The 26,213-nt window shown below is 46.3% G+C and overlaps 1 protein-coding gene across 4 annotated transcripts in view; it reads right to left on the reverse strand.

The window, feature by feature from the left end:
* LOC145521520 (rho GTPase-activating protein 20) overlaps positions 1-26,213 on the reverse strand; it is a 74,483-nt gene that overhangs the window by 15,815 nt on the left and 32,455 nt on the right. For 2 of the 4 annotated variants that reach the window (XM_081530180.1, XM_081530179.1), the window contains exon 4: positions 6,446-6,616. In XM_081530180.1, the coding sequence (XP_081386306.1) occupies positions 6,446-6,616 (171 nt within the window). Of the gene's footprint in view, positions 1-4,196; positions 4,247-4,928; positions 5,078-6,445; positions 6,617-23,692; positions 23,935-26,213 lie in introns of those variants that run through there. The other 2 variants (XR_014065440.1, XR_014065441.1) reach the window with 2 other exon arrangements.

Below are 26,213 nucleotides of genomic sequence, written 5' to 3' on the forward strand. Positions count from 1 at the left end.
TTCCTTTTAAATTTGCTTGCAATGAGTATCTCCTTTCAAAGGTGAATAAACAGTATTTGCCAAAAAGCCCCACCTCTGGCTGTTGCTAAGAAGCTCAGAGTCAAGGGATGGAAATGCCCAGGGCAGAGTTAACTCAATCTGACTCAATGTGGGTTTTGTTTTTTTTTACAAGTCTTTTTTTTTTTTAATCAAGAAATTAACAATTTTTTAACAGTAAGAGCACAAGTGGGTTACAAAATGACTAGGAGCTAAATGACTGGTTGAAAAGGATTCTCTTGACAGCTAGGACGGATGGCTCATCTCGCAAACACAAATTTCTAAAGACTGTATCAACCAGATCTTTTGCTGGCAAAAGAAATATGTCTCCAGTTAGTTAGATAATAACATTCTGGATAGTCCTGAATTACCCTAAAGGGAGCAGGAAAAGAGGCACGCGACCTGACACTCACTGAGCCTGCTCCAGAGCATCCGACAATTGATAACCCTTTGCTTTGTTTTAATCTAGCACAAAACATTGACCTTGCTGATGATTAAGGACTAGCTTTCCCTTGGGCTTCCCCTATGGCTCAGCAGGTGAAGACTCTGCCTAGCAATGCAGGAAACAGGAGACAAATGTTCAATCCCTGGGTCAGGAAGATCCCTTGGAGGAGGAAATGGCAACCTGCTTCAGTATTCTTGTCTGGAAAACCCCATGGACAGAGGAGCCTGGCGGGCTACAGTCCAAAGGGTTGCAAAGAGTCGGACACGACTAAGCACGAAGGCAGCTTGCCCTTAGCTGCAGGATAAAGCAAGGATCCCTCAGGCTGACAGCTGAGCCCTTTCATAGTGAGGTCACACGGTGCCTTTCCACCCGGTGTGCCCCACTCTGCCTCCTACGGGGCCAGTGTCCCTAAAGCCTTTCAAGTGAACGGACTCAACAACAAGTGAGACCCCAAGACAGTCTTCCAGACTCTTCGGTGGTTGATTTTCTGCCGCCGCCAGGGTCTTCCTACGGGCTAGGTGTTTTGCAGACTAGCCAATAAGCGCCTTGCCACAATCACCAGGTCTCATGGCGCTTCTGTAGTCTCCTCCTTCAGATACCAAGGTTTATTCTCTCAATACAAATAACACCTTTTCACTATCGAAGTACTTTGTCAGGTTGGGGTGCCGTGAGATGCTTATTGCGCAGGTCACCCTCGTTTCTTTGGACACTCGTGACTGAGCACAGACGTTTGTAGGGGACCTGGAGCAGAGCAGTCCAGGGCCGGGCCAAGCTGGAACTGCCCTGTGGGGACAGAGGAGGGGGCATTCCTCGTTGATATCTCCACCACGTGGCTGCACTCAGTGTCGGGTCATGGCAGTGGCATTGGCCGTGATGGAACTTAATGAAACAGAGAGAAAGACAGAGGCAGAACCCAGTTCACCCCTCCTCTGACATGGCTGGTGTTCGGTACGGGATGGTGCTCTGTGCCTCTGAGCCCTCACGTCTCTTCCCTCTGTTGAAATGCCCTTCCCTCCTCTCGAAGGCCCAACCTGCCTGTCCCTGCAAGGTTGAGCTCAGATGCTACTGGCTCCTAAACCCAAATCCTCTCCCTGTTTCCACGGAGCTCTGCTCAATGTCATGTGACAGCCTGGGTGGGAGGGGAGTTTGCAGGAGAATGGATACATGTACATGTATGGCTGAGTCCCTTCGCTATTCACCTTGAACTATCACAACACTGTGTGTTAATCGTCTATACCCCAATACAAAATAAAAGGTTACAAAAAGGCAACAAAAAGCAAGTCTTCCCCCCCTTTCTCCGGACTTTAGGTTAACTGTTTGCAGTGGGTTGAATTGTGGCCCCTCTTCCAGAAGTCTATGTCCTAACCCCTGTACCTATGCAGGTGACCTCGTACGGAAAACAGTCTCTGCAAATGTAACTCAGGTAAGGATTTTGGAGGTGAGATCACCCCAGAGTAGGGTGGGCCCTAAATCCAGTGAAGGGTGTCCTCATAAGAGAGGCCGTGTGAGGACGGGGGCAGAGCCTGAACTCATGCCTGGAACAACAAGGACCGCCCGCGTCCCCAGACTCAGGAGGGCAGCCGGAGCAGCTCTTCCTGAGTCTGTAGATGCAACCGACCCCGCCGACACTGCAGCTTTGGGCTCTGGCCTCCAGAACAGCGAGAAGATAAATATCTGTTGTTTCAAGCCACCGGATCTGTGCTGATCTGTAACTGCAGCCTCAGGAAACCAAGACGTGGCCTTTCTCTGGGCTCACCCACCGTCCCACCTGATTCTTTCTTTGTTGTTGTTCAGTCACTAAGTCACGTCCGACTCTTTGCATCCCATGGACTGCAGCATGCCAAGCTTCCTTGTCCTTCACTATCTCCTAGAGTTTGCTCAAACTCATGTCCATTGAATTGGTGATGCCATCCGACCATCTCATCCTCTGTCACCCCCTTCTCCTCCTGCCTTCAATCTTTCCCAGCATCAGGTCTTTTCTAGTGAGTTGGCTCTTTGCATCAGGTGGCTAAATTACTGGACAGTTTCAGCATCAGTCCTTCCGATGAATATTCAGGACTGATTTCCTTTAGGATGGACTGGTTGGATCTCCTTGCAGTCCAACGGACTCTCAAGAGTCTTTTCCAACACCACAGTTCAAAAGCATCAGTTCTTCAGCGCTCAGCTTTCTTCACTGTCCAACTCTCACATTTGTACATGACTATCGGAAAAACCATAGCTTTGACTAGACAGACCTTTGTTGACCAAGTGATGTCTCTGCTTTTTAATTCACTGTCTAGGTTTTCTAGGATCCCTTCTTGAGACCCATCACTTTGCCTCCATGTTTCACTTCTCACATCCATGGCTGTGTTCTCCTACCAGATCCAGCTCGATTATCCCTGGGTGTCTGGGTGTGCCTCCGGCAGAGTTGGGGTAGTGCGTGTGAGGGTATGAACAGTGCACACTCCTGAAGGGACCTGCATGGCTTGCAGCAAAGCCTGGCCTCCATGGCTGCTCATCCCGCCCACAGCAGGGGGACAGCCCGATTCTGGCCCAGCCCTGAGGACTCTTTGTTGCTTCAGGACTTTGGGGTGTCCTCACCCCGTCTCTCTGGTCCATGCCAGGCAAGTACTGGGTGAGGAGCTCCTTCCTGGTGCTCCCCGTCATCCTCACTGTCAACTCGACCCACCACTCGGGTGATCTCACCAGGGCCTGACTTCACCAGACTTACAGCTCCTTAGGGTCAGAGGTCACACCTTATCTACCTGTGAATTTCCTTAGCCCGGTACTGATGACATATTGATAGTCACTGAGTATCTTCTAATGCCCTTAAGGATTTGGGTCATTTTGTCTTATCTGTTTGTTTGGCCTGCCCTGCCTGCCATCAACTCTCCCACTGCAGACCCTCAGCCCTCAGAAGGAGCCACCCTGCCAACACCTTGATCTTGACCTTCAAGCCTCCAGAACTGTGCAACAGTAACTCTCTGTTGTTTGAGCCCTGCAGTCTGGGGCACTTTGTTACACAGCTGGAACTGACCAGTACATCCTCGTAGTTCTCAGATCACTCAGCCTCTCCCTCAGGCCTTTGCATATGCTGTTTCCTTTGGTTGCACTGTCCCTCTATATTACTGGGGTGAAATCCTTGACTTTCATTGAGCACAACTATGTGGCAGGCTCTGCACTAGGAGGTTTCCGTGTATTTCCTCATTTAATTTTCATAACAACATGGTATCTGGAAAGTTCCTTTTCATAAAAAGAAGCATTGCGTATGCAGGTTGACCCATCCAGGTATTATATCAATAAATAGAGTTCTTCTGGGCAAATAAAAGAGAGCAGTGTAAAATTCCATCATATCCCAGCAACCACACTGCAGGAGCTGGTCAAAGGGCATGTCCAGCCTCGGGCACCTAGTTCAGTGTGACACAGAGGACCTCTTGGTCACCTGATAGAGGATGGCATGGGACTTCCAACATTAGTAAGAGAAATAGTTTTGTGTATGACTTAGAGGAAGTTATTCTGGAAAAAGAAAATCTGTTTGTGAAGCCCGGTTTGAAAGACTCTTGCCTCATCTGAGGATCAAGCTTGTGTGTCAGAAGGGAAGTGGGTGATTTATTGTATGTCAAGTGATGAGAACAGAGCTGGGCACGTAGTGAGCGCTAAGTAACTGCTGGCTGTTAGTATTATCCGAAGACTCCTCCCAGGGTTGTGCGCCATAAACATTAACTTTGGCTCCTACCTTATATATGTGAGCTGCTCCTACAAAGTTTATAGGACCACAGTTACCTCCTGCAAGGATGAAACATAAACCACTTTTCTAGAGGACTGTAGCAAGTAAAGGAGGGTGATGGAATACCAGCCATTTCCCGCCCAAGCCCCAAGCCTCTGGCTACAAAGTTGGTAGGATCTAGCTCCCTTACAGAGATGCCCAGTGAACGTCTCTGTCCTTACGTGCCCATACTTCTTGGGTATAAACAGTCCCTTCCAAGGCTGCAAAGGGAACCCTCTTCTCGACCCCTTTTGCAGGTGCGTATCTGCTCTACACCACACAGCCCAACTGCACACTGGGCCACTAAGTGCTTTGCCCGAACAAGCTGAAACAAGTAGGGAGGTTTGTTAGAAAGTTTCTGAAATCACCCCCGAGTGGCTGACATCAGCCGCTTCGAGGGATGATTCCAATCTTATCAGCCATCCTGGCAACGAAGCCCATGTTCCCTGACTCAGATTTTCCCCACCGAGAAAAAACAATGAGAGGTTGGCGTAGGTATCCACGCGCAAGTGTTCAGGATGTCATCTGAGCAGCATCATTTCTCAATCCTCCAAACTCCGTGTGTAGCAACCCCTTCCCGTCCTCACAATTCCATCCAGCAGCTAAGGTCACCTCCTGTCCAGGTGAGGGAACTGAGGCTGGGGAATGTGAGAGGATCTGCCACGGAAAATAGGCAGGAAAAGGCAGGCCCGGGATTCTAACCTAGGTCTCCTTGGCTTCGGATTCCAGCCATTTCCAAGTCCCCACAGAGCTTCTTGGGCTTCCCAGGTGGCGCGAGTGGTACAGTGCCCGCCTGCCCACGCAGGAGACATTAACAGACGCAGGTTTGATCCCTGGGTCCAGAAGATCCCCTAGAGGAGGAAATGGCAACCCGCTCCAGTATCCTTGCCTGGAGAATCCCCATGGACACAGGATCCTGGTGGGCTACCGTTCACGGGGTCGCAAAGAGTCGGACACGACTGAAGAAACAGAGCACACGCGCAGGCTTCTCAGGCAGGCGAACCTGAGTCAGAACCTGAGTCAGGCACCGTCCAGACACGGAAGGACAAGACTGACGACGTGCACTGAGGGTCCCACACGCAAGCTCCCTCCAGGTGTCCGGAGTTCCTTATTCGAAATCTGGTTTTGGTGCGCGTGCGTATAAAGCCTGAGACTTTACTTACCCCATAGGCCCTGCGTGCTGTTTACCCGGGTCTCTAAGTCAGATGGCTTCTGCCGGCCAACCAAGGGCACAGCTGAGTTCGGATGGTGAACAAAGATGAAGACGGTGTAGAGGAATCCCCAGGGAAGAGCAGGAAGATGCAATTCACTTCAACACTAATTTTTTGAGTGCTATCATGTTCCAGGCTCAGTGGCCAAGAGCAAACCGTGGGCTGGGCTACCCGATTCCGTGCAGGGTGACGATTCAAGGACACCCAGCACTGCATGTGGATTGTGAGGGTCAAGGGGGCGAAGAACGTGGGAGAGAAAGTGGACCTTTTCTAGGTTAACTTCTAGTCCCACAGGGAGGAACGAGTCTTGCCCTTCCTGAGGCTTCAGTCTCTTGGACACAGCTGACATGGACACTCATTCCCAGTGTCAAGAAGGAGCAGTTATAATGCTTATGTTTGTATCATCATCCTTGCAGCGCTTTTATATATGTGAGAATCCCATGACGCATAAAGGTATTTGGAGAGGATGGTGTGTAATAAGGAAATTAACACCCCCATCAACCCTGCTGTGAGCAGAAAACTAATGTTGCTCTGAGTCTTCTCATGAAAGACTGGGACAGCAAGCCGCTTTCGTTCCCTCGCTGAACCTCCTATGTGATACCCTTACTCCTGGAGTTACCAGCTCACAAATGTGCTTTAAGGAAAAGAAGTACTATTATTTGTGTAATAAATCTTTCAGAGGGAATAAAAATAACTGGTAGCCTGAGTCCTTGAATCAGTAGTGAATGACCAGCACTCAGCTTTCTCTCTTCCTTTCTCATCTTTGCTCACAACCTACTTCTCTTATTTCTTTAAAAGCAACTGATTTGGATGAAATGCAGGAAAAAGCCAAAACAGACTCTGAGGTAGCCCCGCTGCTAATAATAATGCAGATCCCCCGCTAGTTGCTTCTGGAGGGGACATTTGCACGTGCTGTTTTGCTGTAACAGCTGTGAGTTTATTAAAGGACCAGGGCCTTCCTGTGGATCTTAGTGTTGAAAATCTGCCGCTGAACTTGGTGGCACTTACGGAAACTCGGTGACACAAGGCTTCGAGGCCATCGTAAAGAAGATGGTGTTTCCTCCCCTGGGGGGGAGGCCGCCAGCCTCATCTTTGTCCAGCTGTTCCTCGCTGCCACAGGAGACCATCCCCAACTCAGAGAGAGGCAGCTTCTGTTCAAATCTGTAGCTCGTGGAAGACCTGGATAAAAGCAAGTGAGAATCTGGTTTGTCTTCTCTGTTTGACTCGGGAGTGCTACTGTGGACGTGCTCCAGGTTAAGCCAGCGACCTCATAAGACCTGAGCAGTCCCAGTTCAGAGGCAGGGTTCTCTCGCCTTCTTTGCTATCCATCCCTGTCATTTGGTTAGCCGTCCGTCCAGTATCCACACAGTACTCAGAAAGAAAGATTGAGCAGTAGCAAAACTTTCTGTGGATCATTTCTGAGGAAGCAGCTGTCAGTGGGTCTGATCCGACAAGGTGCCCAGGAGCACAAAGGCCTCGAGAGTCCCCCAGGTCCCCAGTTCCAGGTGGAGACTAGGCCTGCTTGGCGGTTTGGCACAGAACCAGAGATACAGCGTCTTTAGTAGAGTTGAGTGGGTGCCATCCCCATCTCAGCCCCCAACTCATACAATGACATTCTCAGTGGCCAAGGGCTTTGATAATAAAAGCCATGATAATAGATGGGGATTTTTGTCTTCATCGCTTTCTGTGGCAAGCGCCAAAAGTCAGCAGGACGTGTCAAAGGACATTTCTTCCCGCCTCTTTTTAAGAGATTTCCAGCTTTGTTGTAAGTATAAATAAAAAGCACCGTATGGTAGATCAAAAGAAAAGCTTAAGGCCAGGCAGATAGTAGGCACTTAATAATAAAAAGAAAAAATTACAAAAATAATTGGAATTTAGCAGGCACTTTGAAGGATGAATAAAGTACGGCCTAGTGTTGAGACATTCCATCTTGACAAGAACAAACTTGAAAGTCTCCCCTTCAATCTTAGTGGCCACCCCCTGTACCACAACATAATTATTGTAAGGCAGGGGAGAGAACACATTCTGGACATGCAGAAAACATTCACCCTAAAAGCAAGATATATCTGGACTTCTGGACCCTTATCAAGCCCTTTTTTTCTATGAAGCTCCTAACTGCAATTCACCAGGAAAACTGGGGGCAGAAAAGAACCATGGCTTTGGCAGGGAGGGATGAAGTTCAGAGCCAAGGGTGGGGAGTGGTCCTCACCGTCCCTGATTTAGGAGAGGAGGACCACTTTATCTGGATGTAGCTTTCAACTGAAAAATAAGAATAATAGCCAGTGCGAAACACAGGCCCATAAATATCACTTAACCTCAGCATATTTTCAAAACATTTCAAGCATCTCAGAGGCACATGGCAATGCTAACACAGAACAGCAAACTTTGATGATAGCAGGCATGGGGAGGGCTTCTGATTGGTGGAGGGCAGGAGAGAGGGTAGGAACAAGGTCACTGTAGCAATTCTCTCATTTTTCCAGGGATTAACATAAGGCCTTGTGCTGGCCATCTGGACAAAGTCCAGTTACTCTAGGGTAGGCTGACCTGTCAGTCCTAAATATATATATCTGCAACAACAATTTTATGCTTGAAATAATAAATAAGAACTATGGTTGCATTTAGTTCCCATCTCTCACATTGCCACCAGGGTACCTCTGGTTATCCACATGCAGAGATTTAGGGCAGGAGGCTGGCAGCACCCTCAGGTCCCAAGGAAGATGCTGCACTACATTTTTCTGTGATTTTTTTTTTAATCATTGTGTAAATTCATTCTCCTTAAAGATGTCACTCTCACTGGGAGATCACAGACTGATCTTGGGGAGAAAACAGACATTGACGTCTTCCTCTTAAACCTATTTTTGTGAGAGCCGGAGCACACGAAGGACCAGACTTTGATATAACGACTGTCTTCAGCATCTTCTCTTCTAGCACGTTTTTGTTGCCAAGGAAGATTGTCTTGGCATGCTCTTTGCAAGAAGCATAGGACTTCCTAAGCGGCGCTAGCGGTAAAGAACCCGCCTGTCAATGCAGGAATGTAAAAAGATCCGGGCTTGATCCCTGGGTCTGGAAGATCCCCTGGAGAAGGGCATAGCAACCCACTCCAGTATCCTTGCCTGGAGGATCCCATGGACAGAGGAGCCTGGCGGGCTACAGTCCATGGAATCGCGAGGAGTTGGACACAACTGAAGTGACTCAGTTCAAAATTCTCCAAGCCAGGCTTCAGCAATACGTGAACCATGAACTTCCAGATGTTCAAGCTGGTTTTAGAAAAGGCAGAGGAACCAGAGATCAAATTGCCAATATCCGCTGGATCATCGAAAAAGCAAGAGAGTTCCAGAAAAACATCTATTTCTGCTTTATTGACTATGCCAAAGCCTTTGACTGTGTGGATCACAATAAACTGTGGAAAATTCTGAAAGAGATGGGAATACCAGATCATCTGACCTGTCTCTTGAGAAACCTGTATGCAGGTCAGGAAGCAATAGTTAGAACTGGACATGGAACAACAGACTGGTTCCAAATAGGAAAAGGAGTACGTCAAGGCTGTATATTGTCACCCTGCTTATTTAACTTATATGCAGAGTACATCATGAGAAACGCTGGGCTGGAAGAAACACAAGCTGGAATCAAGATTGCCAGGAGAAATATCAATAACCTCAGATATGCGGATGACACCACCCTTATGGCAGAAAGTGAAGAAGAACTAAAGAGCCTCTTGATGAAGGTGAAGGAGGAGAGTGAAAAAGTTGGCTTAAAGCTCAACGTTCAGAAAACTAAGATCATGGCATCTGGTCCCATCACTCCATGGGAAATAGATGGGGAAACAGTGGAAACAGTGTCAGACTTTACTTTTTTGGGCTCCAGAATCACTGCTGATGGTGACTGCAGCCATGAAATTAAAAGACGCTTACTACTTGGAAGGAAGGTTATGGCCAACCTAGATAGCATGTTTAAAAGCAGAGACATTACTTTGCCAACAAAAGTCCGTCTAGTCAAGACTATGGTTTTTCCAGTGGTCATGTATGGATGTGAGAGTTGGACGGTGAAGAAAGCTGAGCGCCGCAGAATTGATGCTTTTGAACTGTGGTGTTGGAGAAGACTCTTGAGAGTTTCTTGGACTGCAAGGAGATCCAATCAATCCATCCTAAAAGAGATCAATCCTGGGTGTTCATTGGAAGGTCTGATGTTGAAGCTGAAGCTCCAATACTTTGGCCACCTCATGCGAAGGGTTGACTCATTGGAAAAGACCCTAATGCTGGGTAGGATTGGGGGCGGGAGGAGAAGGGGACGACAGAGGATGAGATGGTTGGATGGCATCACCGACTCGATGAACATGGGTTTGGGTAGACTCCGGGAGTTGGTGATGGACAGAGAGGCCTGGCGTGCTGCAATTCATGGGGTCGCAGAGAGTCGGACACGACTGAGTGACTGAACTGAACTGAACTGAAGTGACTCAGCATGCAATGCAAGAAGTTCACCTCTCCCTCATTGCCTGACCTCTCACGAGCAACAAGAGACGCTGAGACAGCACTCACACTCCAGAGACATCCCGATTCCTCTATGATCTGAAACTTTAAAAGACAATGCTGTCGACACCTGACAGCTGCTCTCCAACTCCTGCCTTATCCCCTGACAACACCTGACAGTGTTTTCCGGTTTCTTCACGATAGAGGCAGCCTGGCTTATTTTGTGTTTGTCTGCATCGTTTTGGCTTCCCTGTGGCTGACTCTGCAAACTACAAGCCAAATATATGACTTCTCCCTTTTCTACAAATTCAGTTGACAGCGAGGCACAAGGACACTTCAACCCAGCAAGATGTTACATTTTCTGCTCACATGAAGGAAAATGCATATCAAGAAATGGTCAATGTCTTTTTCTCCTGGGAGACAGAGTGGGGTGTTTAACCCCCCAAATCAGCCCTTGGCTTGTTTTTTTTTTTGGACTTTGTTTCTGTTTTTGCCAAGACAGGAGATGAAAACATAAGCCGTGAAATATGATTACAAAGTAGTGACATGGGTGTCAAAAGCGACCTAGGAGACTACCATCTTGTTTGCAGCCACTCTTGCTATGGGTCGTTAAAGCAACAGAGTCCAACCAGAGGAGCACAAGGGGTGGGGCCTTTCCGGGAGGGGCTTGTGCGTGCTGGCTGGTGTGGCCAAGCTCTCCGAAGTGCCCGAGGTCTTGTCTCACTCCGAGAGGGTCACGAAACCAGGTAGAGTGGACTCACTGATCGGCAGTGCAGAGCCCTGGAAGAGCCGCTTTCACCGACTCCTGGAAGGACAGCCCTATATCCTCAGAGTAGGGGACTCTGCCATGAGAGGTCCTCTCTCTGCCGAGACAAGCTGGTAGCCTGGATGGCCATGCTGTCTGGTGAGAGGCTGAGAAAGTCAGAGATGTCAAAGCTCCCAGTCCCCCAAGCTAGGGAGATATAATGAAAAATGTGGATCACCTACAAGGTCTCACTCAGTGAGGCTGGTGAAACAACGTGGGGAATGCCTATGTAGCTGGGGAGAAAAGGAGATCCCAGGGAACTGGATTCACCTTCTCAGTTAACGGACGTGATTGTGCTAGTCCACTGGGTGTCTTCAAGCCACACTGTTTCTGCCTTAGCCAGTACCCAGGGGTCAGGAATCTCAAGATTACATCTGATAATACATCTAGACTTTCTTGCTTCTTCCTCTTGCCCTGAAACTTAAGGTCTTCTAGGAGATTGTGTTATAAGGGAGCAATGTGTACCCAGGGGACCTGCTGAATTGGCACCTGAGATGGCCATCTGACCAGCGGGGGTGCCAGGTACCACAGAACCGAAAGGAAAAGAATCATTGAAAATCCATCTCTAGGTCTCTGCTCCTGGTTCCTAGTACAGAGCTCCTGACATCTTTGTAATTTATTAAGTGCTAAGAGCATTTAGGAGAATATTTTAACTTTTGGTCTTTGATCCTAGCTCCTGACAGAGTTCCTTGGAATTTCCTGGGTGATAAGAGTGTTCTTCGTTCTCAAGAAGTCACTCTGGGTGGACTCCAGGATAGCTTCTGCGGATATTGGTCACCAGAAAGACCAAGCCATAATCAGAAACACGGAGCTTTCGGGCTCACGCCTTCATCCTCTGAGAAGGGGAGGAAGATGGAGCTTGAGTTAGTGATTGATCATGCCTATATGGGAGAAGGCAATGGCAGCCCACTCCAGTGTTCTTGCCTGGAAAATCCCAGGGACGAGGGAGCCTGGTGGGCTGCTGTCTATGCGGTCGCACAGAGTCGGACACGACTGAAGCGACTTAGCAGCAGCAGCATGCCTATAAGATGAAGCCTCCACAAAACCCTCAAAAATATGGTGTCTGGAAAGTTTACAGGCTTGTGACCAAACCCATAAGCTGGGAGGATGGTGCATCCCAACCCCACAGAGATAGATGCTTCTGTGCTCAGGACTTGTTTGGATCTCGTCCTGTGGACCTCCTCACCCGGGCATGTGAGTGCTTAGTCATGTCTGGCTCTTTGCAACCCAGGCTCCTCTGTCCATGGGATTCTCCAGGCAAGAATACTGGAGTGTGTTGCCATTTCCTTCTCCAGGGGATCTTCCTGACCCAGGGATTGAACCCGCATCTCCTGTGTCTCCTGCATTGCAGGTGAATTCTTTACCCACTGAGCCATCGGCAAAGCCCCTTTCTCACAACCTTTATTAGATAATAAGTCAATGAATGTAAATAACTTCCCTGAGTTCTGTGAGTTGTTATAGCAAATGACTGAACCTGAGGAGGGGTTGTTGGAACCCTGATTTAAAGCACAGGTGATGACCTGGGATTTGTGACTGGCATCTGAAGTGGGGAGCTGGTTTGCGGAACTGAGCCTTTAATCTGTGGTTTAGTCGCCAAGTTGGGTCCAACTCTTGTGACCCCATGGACTGTAGCCTGCCAGGATCTTCTGTCCATGGGCTCCTCCAGGCAAGAATCCTGGAGTGGATCATTTCCTTCTCCAGGGGATCTTCCCGACACAGGAATCGAACCTGGGTCTTCTGCATTGCAAGCAGAGATTCTTTACCGACTGAGCTTCAGACTGCATTAATTTCAGTTATTGTCAGGATTGATGTGAACTGTAGGTGCCCAGCTGGTGGAAAAACTCCACACATCTGATGTCACAAGTATCATGTGGTAGCCCCACTACCCCTCCCAGGCTGGGCTGGGTCAATCACTGAGAGGAAATTTGTTTGCTGAATACCATGTGGGTGGGGGGAGCTCTATTTGGAGCCCAGAGCATTCGGAGTTGTTCTTTAGTACTTCTATGTCCAGTGCAAAACTATAGCAACTAAAGAAAAAGACAAAACAAAACAAAAGAGAGGGCAGGGCAGTGAGGATCCAGACCCCTTTGGAATAAAGGGCTGAGTCACTGCACCAGATAGAGGACTTCAACCAGCTGAAGCCTCAAGGAAGCCTGGCTGAGGCTGAAGGAAGCACAGAATGAGCTTTGGGGAAGGAAGTTATATGTCTCAACCAGTTAGAGGGAGAGGGTGCTGTTGGAACTATGTCTATTTTTTATGTGCTCCTTCTGTGTGCGTGTGTGTGCATATGCTAACTTATTTCTTCTTCTCTGTCCTTCTCTTTAAGACTTTGAATGGTGTTACTGGAAACCAACTTTACAATTCAGTCTTCAGTTAACGTGATACTTGGGCGGGACTGTGACTGAACTTGAGGAATAACTACAGCTCTTGTTTGAATCTTATAGCTCTGTTACTTTTGTTCCTCCCTTCCTGGCCGATGCTGAATGGATCACATTTTCTTTTACTTCCTTATTTCCCTGTATAAGTGTTTGGAAAGCATACATTAAAGAATTATTTTAGCAGTCATCCACTACTTTTTAAAATTTAAAATGAATGTGCATAATTTGATCTTATGTTTTTCTAATGAAATCTAGAGATGATTATTTGTATGTCTTTTCTTGAACAAGTCAAAAATGACTTAACATCTGAGCTTCTCTTCCATCTTTTATGATATTATCATCTATTATACGGGGTCCATCTTGACTTTAGTTTCACACACTCAATTAGCTATTATTATCTGTACCAGTCAGTAACTATTTAGACTCGACAGTGCATTTGACAGATTTCTTTGGCCACTATTGTGTTTTGGGAGCGCCATCTTTCCCCTTGGATTCAATATCCTTCTTGCTGAAGTATACCTTTCAGTAATTTTGGTCAGCAAGACTCTGTGGGCACTCAACTCTTAGACTTTATATGTCTAAAATTATTTGTATTTAACTTTTAACTTTGAATGGTAATTTAGCTAGAAATAAGATTCCTGTGACAATAACTGTTTTCCCCGGAGTATTTATTATAAAAGGTACTATTTATGGTCCTGGCATCTCTTATTGCTTCTTAGAAATCCACTGTCAATTTAATTATTGCTTTGTAACTTGTCTGTTTTGTTTTCTTTTAAAATAACTTTCTGATTTTTCTCTTTACCTTTACCTTTGATATTATGCAGTTTTACTACCATATACTACCCTAGGTTCAGTTGACTCATACAACTTGAAGATTCATATTTTTTCTCTCTTCTGGAAAAATTTCAGACGCTATTGGCTGACTATAGTCTCTAATTTTTTTCTTTTATCTTATTGTTCTAGAACTCTAATTAGGCATGTTAGCCTTTCTCATTCTACCCTTGTACCTGTTATACTTCACATTTTATTTCTGAACCACATTCTAAGTGATTTCCTTAGTTCTACCAGTCAATCCTAAAGGAAATCAGTCCTGACTATTCATTGGAAGGACGGATGCTGAAGCTGAAACTCCAGTACTTTGGCCACCTGATGTGAAGAACCGACTCATTAGAAAAGACCCTGATGCTGGGAAAGACTGAAGGTGGGAGGAGAAGGGGACGACAGAGGATGAGATGGTTGGATGGCATCACCGACACAATGGACATGAGTTTGAGTAAACTCCGGGAGTTGTGCTGGACAGGGAAGCTTAGTGTGCTGCGGTTCATGGGATTGCAAAGAGCTGGACACGACTGAGCAACTGAACTGAACTGATATTCTAATTCATTATCTTTCTTTCAACTGTATGTAACTTTCTATTACGCCTACCTTCTGAGGCTTCACATCCATTATTTTTGTTTCACGTGTATAAACTGAATTTTTCAGGAGAGGTTAATATATATTTTCCCTTCACATTCTTTCCTTGTACTTTACATATGTTTAGATTGTTTTATGTCCTCCAGTTTTTGATGTGAAAATATTTCTATTTACTAACTGCCCCTTTTAGTAACTTGTTTCCTGTTGTGATTTGGATTCTGAATATAGTTTTAGAAAAGGTTGTTTGCCATGAGATGATACTGCTTATGGGAATATTCCTATGGAGCCGTTTGGTGTTTTCTAGAAGCTTCTGGTAAGGCATCTAGGGGTATCTTTAACCAGACGGCTCATCTTATAGAGCAAAATGGAGTCACAAGCCTGAATGTCTGTCCCAGGGCCAGTCACTCACTGCAAGGAGAGAAAGGCTTTAGACTGGTCACGTCCACCCCAATTAAACTGAGGGTGGTTCAGCTTCCTCTTAGACACATGGGCTTGGAACGGCCCCGGCAGTCCAGTGGTTAAGACTCTGTGCTTCCAACACAAGGGGCATGAGTTCGATCCCTGGTCAGCGAACTAAGATCCTGCATGTGGCGTGATGCAGCCTAAAATACACAAACAGCTAAGTTTTTTTTGTTGTTAAGAAACATGGGCTTAGTGGGTGGAGTAGATTCCTGAACAAAATCAAAGTTCTAGTAGAAAGCAGGAAATGAGATATGTACACCTAAAACTGTAACACTCCCAAAGATTTCAAATTTGCAGACTCAAGAGTTAAGAATCCAGCACAGAAATTCCTCAAGGGTTGTAGAAGGGAAATACAGAGAGAGGATAATTAAAAACAAAACCAAACATGGTAAAGGGTGAATTTTGGTGAGACATATTTTGATGGAGCATCATTTATTATCTTCTCCAGAACTGTCTCACATTTTCACAAAAGGCAAATTCTGTTTTTGTTGCCAGGTATGAGGCAGCTCTAACATTCCACGATGTGCTTTTCTGTTGCTTTAGCCTTCTTTTCACAAGAGAAAAAAAAAAATGGGAATAAAAGCAATTCAACAAAGAAAATGTAAATAAAATGATGTCTAAATTTAGAGCATAAAAATTTAGTACCAACAGTAATTTTAACTAGTCTGTGAGTACACTGTGATCCTTTGAAGGGATCAAAGTCATCTGAAGAAAGGAAAAGCTACATTCACATTATTGATGCAGGGCTGTGCTTGGCCCCTGGTCACACATGTAGCAGTTAAGTGACATGAGAGGGAGAGAGCGGCTGACTCCTGGTTCTAGCTCTATTGCCAGCCACTCAACTTTGGCATCGATTCTGTTGTAATTTCCTCATGAAGCTAGGAAAGGAATAACAGAAACAACTGGCTGGGGCCAAAGTGCCACAAAGTTTTGCTAAAACTGATCTACTTTCCTCTGTTCAGTCAGTTTTTGATAAGTGCCAGCCATATGTCAGGAACTATACTAAGTGTTGATGTGTCAGGGAATAAACAAAACCTCTACCTTCACTGGAGCTCACTGGAGATGAAAACACTGCATCAGACTTTTTTTTTTAATCTATGGGTATTTGAATTCTTCATTATTCATGAAGATATTTGCCACTTTGTTAAAAAGTAACAGCAATGCTGATCACAGTAGTAGGTGCTAAACTACCTGAAATTCAGCATCCTAGACCCCAGGCTCTCCATCTGCTTATGCAACTTTTTCCTGCCATTTACTCGTTCATTTAGTCAAGTGACACCAGGTAAAGTGGTAGAGACATCTCTGCAAAAGAGACGATTCAGCAGAGAACTGAAGACTTTAGTGGGGGAATGAAGGTATTGTTATGAGTGAGGGGAGTGATTGGCTGAGGTTAGAAGAATGTTCCAGAGAAAGGGAGGAACAAATGCAAAGAAACTGAGATGGGAAAGATCTTATTGGGCTGAGGAACCACGGTTCCCTTCCTGCATGAAGACTTCGGGTACCCCAGCCTCCACATCCCTCACTTCTTCTAGGTCCCCATCCTCCACTCGGAGAGGCTGGCTTTCTCCCTGGCCTTTCTCCTGCCTACTACCCCTCCATCGCATCGTTTCTCAGGCTTCCCAGGTGGTGCTAGTGGTAAAGGACCTGCCTGCCAATGCAGGAGACATAAGAGACGATGCCTGGGTTGGGGAGATTCCCTGGAGGAGGGCAGGGCAACCCACTCCAGTATTCTTGCCTGGAGAATCCCAAGGACAGAGTACCCCGGCGGGCTACAGTCCATAGGGTCACAAAGAGTCAGATGCAACCACATATGCGTCCTTTCTCTCGTCCCTCTGTCTCACATCCTTCCTTTTTTTTTTTTTTTTTATCATTTCCACATTTTTCCTATCTTCTTATCACTTCCTCCTTGAATTTTGGCTACCCAGAATTTGGTTGTTTGGGTTGGAATGTTATTGTTCAACCTTGAAATCTACTGAGTCTGTGAACATGCTTGGAAGCATTGCCAGCTTTCCTATAAAACAACTTTTAAACATGACTCTGTAAAGTTTTAATGACCTCATGTGTAAACTCTCTGAAAGAATCAGCCTGTGTTGAAACTGAGTTTGCAAGGCACGCTTTGCACACATTGTCTCATTTAATTGCAGCTCTGATTCACCGAGGAGGTGCTCTCATGAGGAAACCAAGCGTGCAAGGACTTTGCTGAAACCTGACAGCTAATACACAGGAGAGCTGAGATGGAAACCCAGGTCTTCTGACACCAAATCGATCCTTTGCCTTCTGCACAGACAATACCATCTCCCTGAATAAACACCGCAGTTTCAATTTCAACAACTACAAGACACCTTTCAAAGCTTACACTGAATAGGATTCTGAGTCTAGCTGATTTTTGAGAGGTGAACTTTTGTTATTTATTTAGATCAACTGCTCTTCCAGATGGAATGGATAGAGCACCCAGGGACCGGCATAGCGTCTGGCACAGGGTTAAGTTTAACAAAAGCTTGTTGATAACAAAAAACATTAATCCATTCCCAGAGCCTCCAAGCCCATCCATGAGAGTGAGCCATTAATTTATTTGCGATAGCAGCTTCTTGCTTTGGGAATCAAATTAAGCACTTTATGCCTCCAGCTCAAGTCAAATAAGGTCCTGTCCGGTCCGTGGAACTACCACTGATCTCTATGGGAGTTTCCTTTCGGGGCAGTGCTCGAGAGGCAGAGTGGGGCATGGAGAGCGGATTCCGGAAGAGCCGAGGAAGGGAAATGGACAGGATTCTAATGCTGAAACCTTCAGGGATCACTGCGCACAGAAATGCAGTTTATGGCCTGTGCTTAAAGGAAACATTTCCCAGATCTATGGCTCTTAGGGCACCTTTTGGCATTTTTCAAAGTAGGACCATAGTTCTTTTGAAGATGTGTTTATTGCGGGAAAATGATGCTGCCACAGCATCATTTTTTTTTTTTTCTCAAAAGCAATTGGAGGCAAGATTCCTGGACTCAGAAGAGAAGGGAGCGGTGTTGGCGGACATAGGAAATGTCTTGGCCTCTGCTAGGGCCTCAGGGGCCGCGTCAGAGGTGCTGGCTTTGCCAGTTCTGCTGCCTGCGAGCTCGGAGGGAAGTGGTCCCTGAGTAACAGCAGCTCGGCTTGCTCCGAGGCGAGTGGGCAGACAGGAAAAGCCAAACCACAGAGTGGGCTTCTCACCGCGGGCGCCGGGGGCCCTCTGTCCTTTCACTCGAGGGGGCCTGGGAGGCCCCGGGGGAGGAAGAGAGGGCGGGTGTTAATCTAAAGTCCTGTCATGGTTTCCGTGGTAAACCGTGGGTTTTCCAGGCCTTCAGAATCCAGAGCCCCCCGCGCTGAGGCCGCCCACCCTCTGACCCTCCGGACCGAACACTGGTCTCTCTGTCATTAAGCCTGTTCCCCTGGGGAAGCGGACATCTGGCTTCTTCCCAGGGAAAAGGGGAAGTACTTCTCAGGCTGGATTTTGATTTGAGAGAGATTAAGGGGAAATAAACAAATACAACGAGAGCCATGTGGATCCAGGCATTTTCCCCACTGTTCCTGGCACCGTCATCTCTCCTACCTCCCTGCCACTCTGCGCTATGGTTCTGTTACTCCCCACACTCTACTGAGGAGCTCCCTGGGCAGAGGTGGGGCTGAATTCAGGTCCAGCTTCTGCCCTTGACCATGATGCTGCCCTTGATCATGGCACTGCCCTGTACTGCCGTTCTTAAATGTTCTGGCTGAAAAGAGACTTCGTGGGATAGGGACTTCCCTGTAGCTCAGATGGTAAAGAATCTGCCTACAATGCAGAGGACCCGGGTTTGACCCCTGGGTGGGGAAGATGCCCTGGAGAAGGGAATGGCAACCCACTCCAGTATTCTTGCCTGGAGAATCCCGTGGGCAGAGGAGCTTGGTGGACTACAGTTCATGGGGTCGCAAAGAGTCGGATACAACTGAGAGACTGACACTATTAAATCCTCCTACTGGGTGGGCACTTCTCCATTTATCAGGGGGCTGCTTCTGTCAAGCTCCTGCTTTGTGGTGGTCCAGGATGACTAAGGCTCACCCCACCCAAGAGGTGCCTGTGGTCCAGCAAAATTATAGGAAGACAAGGGGACTCGTGGTGGAGCAGTCAGCAAGGATAAAGGCCCAGGAATGGAAGTTGCAGGGTGTTTTGGAAACTTAAGTATCCCAGTACAGTGGGGTCGGGACGGACAGGCAAAGACCATCAGAGCGGAGAGCAGAGTGCTCTCAGCACTCTCAAGGCTACACGGAGGTGCTGGGCTTTCGGCAGGAGTGGTGTGATGTGATTGGTGGTTTAATTAGCTCAGATGTCTGACACCGAGGTTTGGAAATGATGGGAGAGAGGTGAGTGGGGAGGTGTGTTGGGATCAGTCTTAAAGGTCTGGAGTATGAGATGGGGCTGGGTAGGCAAGGGAGACTAGGCAGGGGTTGGTTTCATGGTTTGGAGCACTGAATGGATTTCGGGGGAAGGAAGTGAAGAAGGGGGCACTCCAGGAGGCTCAGGGGTAAAGAATCTGCCTGCGATGTGCAGGAGACGTGGGTTCAGTCCCTGGGTGGGGAAGATCCCTTGGAGGAGGAAATGGCAACCCACTCCCGTATTCTTGCCTGGAGAATCCCATGGATAGAGGAGCCTGGCGGGCTACAGTCCATGGGGTTGCAAAGAGTCAGACACAACTGAGTGACTAAGCACGCGCACACACATGCACACACACACACTCACACACGCACAAAGGAAAGGAGGACATTTTGCTCTTGTCTGAGCCATACTGTTCAGTCCCTCCCTAAAGAGGAGCCTCTGTCTTGACATTGTGTGTATTGTTTAGTCACTAGGTCGTGGGGGACTCTTCTGCAACCCCATGGGCTGTAGCCTGCCAGGCTCCTCTATCCATGGGATTCTGTAGGCAAGAATACTGGGGTGGGTGGCCATTTCCTTCTTCAGGGGATTTTCCCAATTCAGGGATCAGACTCTCGTCTCCTGCATTGGCAGGTGGATTCTTTACTGCTGAGTCAGTACACATACCCTAAATGAGTGTCCAGGAGAGGCATGATCTAAGTGGAGGATGAAGAGTTTCAAGTTCCTCTATTATTTCATTTGCTCACTTCTATTATTTGTCAGCCTGGTATAAATATGCAAGTCAAACTCGCCCCAGTGAAAACTGTGGTGGAGGAAGTTGAAGTCCTTGCAGAGACAATGGGATTCAACCGACAAAGATGCCATGGCCCTCTCTTTGCCTTTCCCCTCTTCCTGGCCTTGCTCTGGGTCTTCCCCGGGGTTACAGAGTACAGCATTTTGAGGCTCATAGTTAGGCAGAAAATAAAAATACTTGGCACTTAGTAAAAATAAACAGAGACCTACAATGAGTAAATATTAACCCAGGACAATTAAAAGAAGAATTCTCTTCCAGGACCTTTGAATTGCCAAAAATTCAACGATGCTACTAGAGAACACGTGGCCTCTAGAATGAGGAGGAGGGGAAGGCAAGTTTAGATGGCCTCTGTAGCCAGATTCCCTTGGTAAAACTGGGTTATAGCCTCCTGTGACCAAGTGTTTATAGTTTTTCCTTAAAAATTTTGTTTTGCAATTTTTTTCACTAGTATATCAAGAAAGCATAAATTAACCAGTGACAACACACCTGGGCCTAGACCTACGCTGCCCCCATGGAGCCATTCAAAGCACAGGCTTGGTTGTGGGCAAACCCCGCTTCAAATCCAGACTTCACTGCTTCCCTGAGCTGTCGTTCCAGGCAAGGAAGTCAGCCACCCTAGCATCAGCTACCCCACCTTCAAAGTGAGAATACACATACCAGCGGTGGGCTGCTATGTGGATCAAATTATGTAAATAATATAAAAAATGTTATCCCAGTGCCCAGCAGAGAATCAAAACAGTAGAAGGTTAGCTCTCATTGCATCCTTCGGTCCACAGTGAGCAAGCTCATGGACACTGGCATCTGGGCACTGGAAGGCACGTAGAAGGTTTCGTGGCCCAGCAGAGATTTCTCTCTGTGGAAGGAGTGTGTCTCTTTGGAGGCGGAGGTGGGCAGCGAGTGTCCATTGTGTGAACAGAACAGAGGCTGGACCGGGGTCAATGCAGCACAGAACTGGACACCTGGCAGAGGCCGTTCAGGGCACACTTTACCAGTACGTAAGGGACACACCAAGCCCAGAAGACACTTTAAATAGCCTGTCTCCCTTCCCCACCCTCGCCCCCACTTCATCTCAACCCGGGCCCATCCCACCCTGTGCATCACAGGAGGTGGTCCCTGTGTGACGCTGGGCTACGTAACTGCCCACATCCGCCAGTGGGAAGGTGGCCTGCCCAGGGGACGGGTCACGGGGGAGTCCCCTCTGCACCAAGCGCTGTGGCGCACACACAGAGGGAGAGAACTCCTGCCCTCTCCTCTGGCTCAAATGGTTAGCTTAATGATCTGCGTCAAAAAGGAAGAAACCCTCTTAAGGCTCTTGTTTTTTTTCCTTTCCTTTTAAAAAACATAGCCCTCATGCCTCATTCATGTTGCAAACGGTACCACAGAGACTCGAGAAAGAGGGAAGGGGAGTGGGGGAGCCCTGAGTGCTGACCCCCCCAGAGCTGCTCTCCTGGTCCCCCTCTGTGATGGGGGTGTCCACCCTTCAGTCAGCTTTCCCTTATCCTTACATTCAGAAGTGAAGTGAAGTGAAGTGAAAGTTGCTCAGTCGTTGTCTGACTCTTTGCAACCCCATGGACTATACATACTGTCCATGGAGTTCTCCAGGCCAGAATACTGGAGTGGGTAGCCATTCCCTTCTCCAGGGGATCTTCCCAACCCAGGGGTCAAACCGGGGTCTCCTGCATTGCAGGCGGATTCTTTACCAGCTGAGCTATCAGGGAAGCCCATATTACATTCGCAAATTCCTGTGAAAAATAGACCTGAGACAAGGGACTCCATGACATAAGAAAAAAAAAACAGCGAAACTTACAAGATTTCAGAAGTATTCATACTTAAATCCTCCGCACACTGTTTTACAGATTCATTCCATTTTTTATAATTTTATTTATTTATGTTTGGCTGTACTGGGTCTTTGTTGCTGCCTGGGCTTTTCGCTAGCTGCGGTGCATGGGTTTCTCACGGTGGGGGCTTCTCCTGTTTGGAGCTCGGGCTCCAGGGCATGTGGGCTCAGTAGTCGTGGCCCCCGGGCTTCAGAGAGCAGCCTCAATAGTTGTGACGCAAGGGCTTAGTTGCTCCACAATATGTGGGATCTTCCCCAACCAGGGATCAAACCCATGTCCCCTGCATTGGCAGTCAGATTCTTTACCACTGAGCTACTAGGGAAGTCCGATTTTTATATCAACAATTAAGGAAGAAAACCAGTATCTGTTGAGCGCCAAGGAGGTGACATAGTAGCACCATATCTTTAGTAAGAGTCTACCAGGGAGCTTGATTATGTCATCTTGCAGGTGAGGGAACCCAGGAAGATGAAGCCCAGAAATGACCCGAGAGGGACCGAAACTGTCTCCAGAGCCCACGCTTGCTTGAGGACTTCACGCCGCCCACCTCCAAACGCAGCAGCCTCACCCAAAGGAGGCAATCCCCCACTGCTGGCTCAGCACGCATCTCCCAAGGAAAGAAGACAAAGCGAATTATGTTGGATAATGACCTTCAAGCACTAGACTGGAACATGACAAGGCTCCTGCAAAGAATGCGACTGCACAGTGGCAGGAAAGAAAACGCCTATTTTTTTTTTTTTTTTTTTACTGTACTAGCTGTACACTTTACAGAAAGGGGTTTGACATTCCACGTAACATTAGAAAACAAAAATTTTTAAGGATGGGATTTTTAGTAAAGTGGATTTCAATTGGATTCATTGTTAACTAACATAGTTGAGGAAAATTTTATTTCTGTGAAAATGATAAAACTGGAAACTACTGATAGTAAATTTATACACACGTATTGGCATTGGGCATGATGGTCTGTGACGATGCAAAGCATTGCCAGGTAACTTGCAGAGATGGAAACTTAGTGCTTGGTTGGTGAAGGCACACGCAGCTCGCTGAATCATATCATCACGTGGTCCCCATCAGAGCGGCCCGGGGCCCACGTTTCTAAGCATGGGACCCATCACCCGAAGTGTCCCCAGCTCCCCTCTCACCTCCGCTTTGCTCCTGGAGGAACGGGTGTGTTTACTTATATATTTTCTTTCTCACAATCCCACCATCCAGAGCCGCCTGTTCTAATTTCTGTGGCTTCATATCTTGTTCTGGTAGATGGCTGGGCTTGTTTTCTTTCTTTTCCTCGACAAACTGGTCTTGGCTGTTTTTGCACATTTAAGAACCAGTTCTATTAAAATTTCTGGGGATTTTTCATTAGTACAACACTTACACAGTAATTTGGGGGAGACAGGAGAGCTTCACTATTGAGTCTTCTCATCAGTAAATAAGGTACAACTCTCCAGGTTTCAAGTCTTTGCTTATTTCAAATTGTGGACAATATGAAATGACAGTAAAATATTGAAAAAATAAACTTTTGGATAACTAGTGGAATTTTGAAAAGATTTTAGAAGTAACTTCTCTATTGGGAGGTATAGATTTACCAATTTAATCAAAACTTTCTCTTGAGCATTTTTCTTAGATTTATTCCTATATTTTAATGCTTTTGTTTTCTACTGCAAACCAGATATTTTCTTTTATTTAAAATTTGTTTATTTCCAACTCAACTTTCTTTTTAATTCTTCTACTTATTTAGATGTTTTTAAAACTTGCTTTTCTACATTTTGATTGATGTATTGTGAGCATTATTTTCTAATAATCACATTTAATACGTAAAGGGGCTTCCCTGGTGGCTCAGACAGTAAGGAATCTGCCTGCAATGCAGGAGACTGGGGTTCGATCCCTGGGTTGGGAAGACCCCCTGGAGAAGGAAATGGCAACCCACTCCAGTATTCTTGCCTGGAGAATTCTGTGGGCAGAGAAGCCTGGTGGGCTATAGTTCACGGGGTCACAAAGAGTCGGACAAGACTGAAGCAACTAAAACACACACACAAGATGTAAAATATTATATAACATGAACTAGTTTAAAAAATTTTGTATCTAATAATGAAACAAGAAATACCATTTTTAAATAGTAAATTTATCTTAATAATATGGTTGCAAATTTTACTACAGTTATATTTAAAGATTTTGAAAACAAAGACAAAATGAGTACATGCAATTATCTGCAGCTGGGTAGAAATTAAGGCAGACGTTTCACAATGAACGAGAGGCGTAGGTACCAACTGTGCAATGACGTCAGTCATGAAAATCCCTTGTTTCTATGAAAGCAGTAGTGTTGCATCACCTCTATATTAAGGAATTACAACTTGATCTATTTTAGGGTTAAAACAGGATTGTCATTTCTCCTTTGATGGTACTTTCTTTGAATCACTGTTTCATAATCTATTAGCCTCTTATAGTTTGGTCAGAAATAAGAAAGCAATTGATAGAAGAACAGAAAAGACTGTATTTCACTGAAACTTTAAGAAATATTGCCCCAAATTGGAAGCACTTTGCTATAACAGAAAACCAAAATGTTAAAAAGTTTAGATGGAAAAAAACTCCTCTCACCAATCTTTATACTTACCTTGTTCTTGTTACAAGCAGTTACTAAACACTAAAAAATAAGCTATATTGAATTTATTACTTTCTAACTCAACTTATTGTTGTTGAGTCACTAAGTCATGTCTCTGACTCTTTGCAATCCCATGGACTGTAGCCCCCCAGGCTCCTTTGCCCATGAGATTTTCCAGGCAAGAATACTGGAGTGGGTGCCATTTCCTACTCCAGAGGACCTTCCCAATGCAGGGATTGAACCCGCATCTCCTGCACTGCAGGTGGATTTTTTACCACTGAGCCACCAGGGATAAACACAGTTATTAAAAATTAAAAAATAAGCTATATTGAATTTATCATTTTCTGACCCAATACATACAATAATTGGTTACAATAGTAGAAATAGTTTTTAAAATAATTGAAATTTATTCCTATCTTAAATATGGGGATAGGGTAGATTTTTAGCTTCTGATCAAAATTCTCAAAGTTTAAATTTGCTTTTTGGAAAAGGAAAAATTTTTGGAATTCGATGAACATATATATATATATTAAATATACTTACAAATAAATTCAAACATATCCAAAGTGTAACAGAAAAACTTCCCATGAACCAATTCTCAAACACCAGGAATATACTATAGTTATATTTTTAAACTTTTATTTGCATATCGACCTGTTTATTTATAAAGGGGTGCTTTTGTTTTACTCATCAGATACAGTTTTAAATGACAGAAAAATATAAGGAGATGTAGCTACTGGAATTCTGAAACAATTTGAGGAGTATCTTTCTTATTCGGGGGTATAAGCGTGCCAATTTGTGATTCCACCCGCTGGCCTACAGGAGACACCTCTACAGACAAGCCTGTGGGAAGCGATCTGTACAGGTGGACACAAGACGGACACGGGCCGAAGTCCTCTTAGGCTGATCCTTGCCTGCTCCTTCGCCTGGCCTTTCCCACCCTGTGTCTGACCTTTAATGTGTCCTTCCTGGCCCACAGGAACGTCTGCCTGGTCCCCTCTGAGCTGTCCTGAATAACAGTATGGGCTCTGGGGTTTGTCTGCTTGGATTTAAAGGTAGGCATCTCCACTTAACATTAGCGGGCCACTGGGCAAGCCTTCCTCCCTCTCCTGGTATATCCTCATCCCTAAGGTGACTGTAACTGCAGCACTCATGCTGGATTTGGTTATTGGGCCCAGTCTTCACGCTCCCATAGCAGTGCTACACATCCACACTCCTGTCGTGGCCTCCTGGTGGGCAGAGCGTCTTGTCCCTGACCCTCGACTTTGGCCTTGGCCATTGGACTTGTTTGGACAGGTTGTTAGTGTACAAGAGGCAAGCAAAGGCCTGAAGCATGCCTGTGAGGTTGGCTGTGCCCTCTTGCACCTCCACATCACCATTAGAAGCACAAGCCCTGAGTGTCCCAGAAGAATAAGAGACACTGGGGAACGCGTGAAGCTAACCTGTGGTGGGCACCCACACCCAGCTGAGCCTGGCTGCATCCGTCAGATGCTAGGTGACTTACAGCTGTACGAGCAAGAAGCAAATGCTTGCTTTTGTAAGCTACCGTGTTTTGAGATGATCTGTTCTGTGCCATTTCTGTGACATTAGCTGACTAATATAGCTCCTAATGTACAGAGTGACTGTAAAGATAAAATTAGGTGCTCCATGTAAAG

This window comes from Giraffa tippelskirchi, chromosome 9, assembly GCF_054371585.1.
Source record: "Giraffa tippelskirchi isolate mGirTip1 chromosome 9, T2T-mGirTip1v1.2.pri, whole genome shotgun sequence".
NCBI classification, from domain to species: domain Eukaryota; kingdom Metazoa; phylum Chordata; class Mammalia; order Artiodactyla; family Giraffidae; genus Giraffa; species Giraffa tippelskirchi.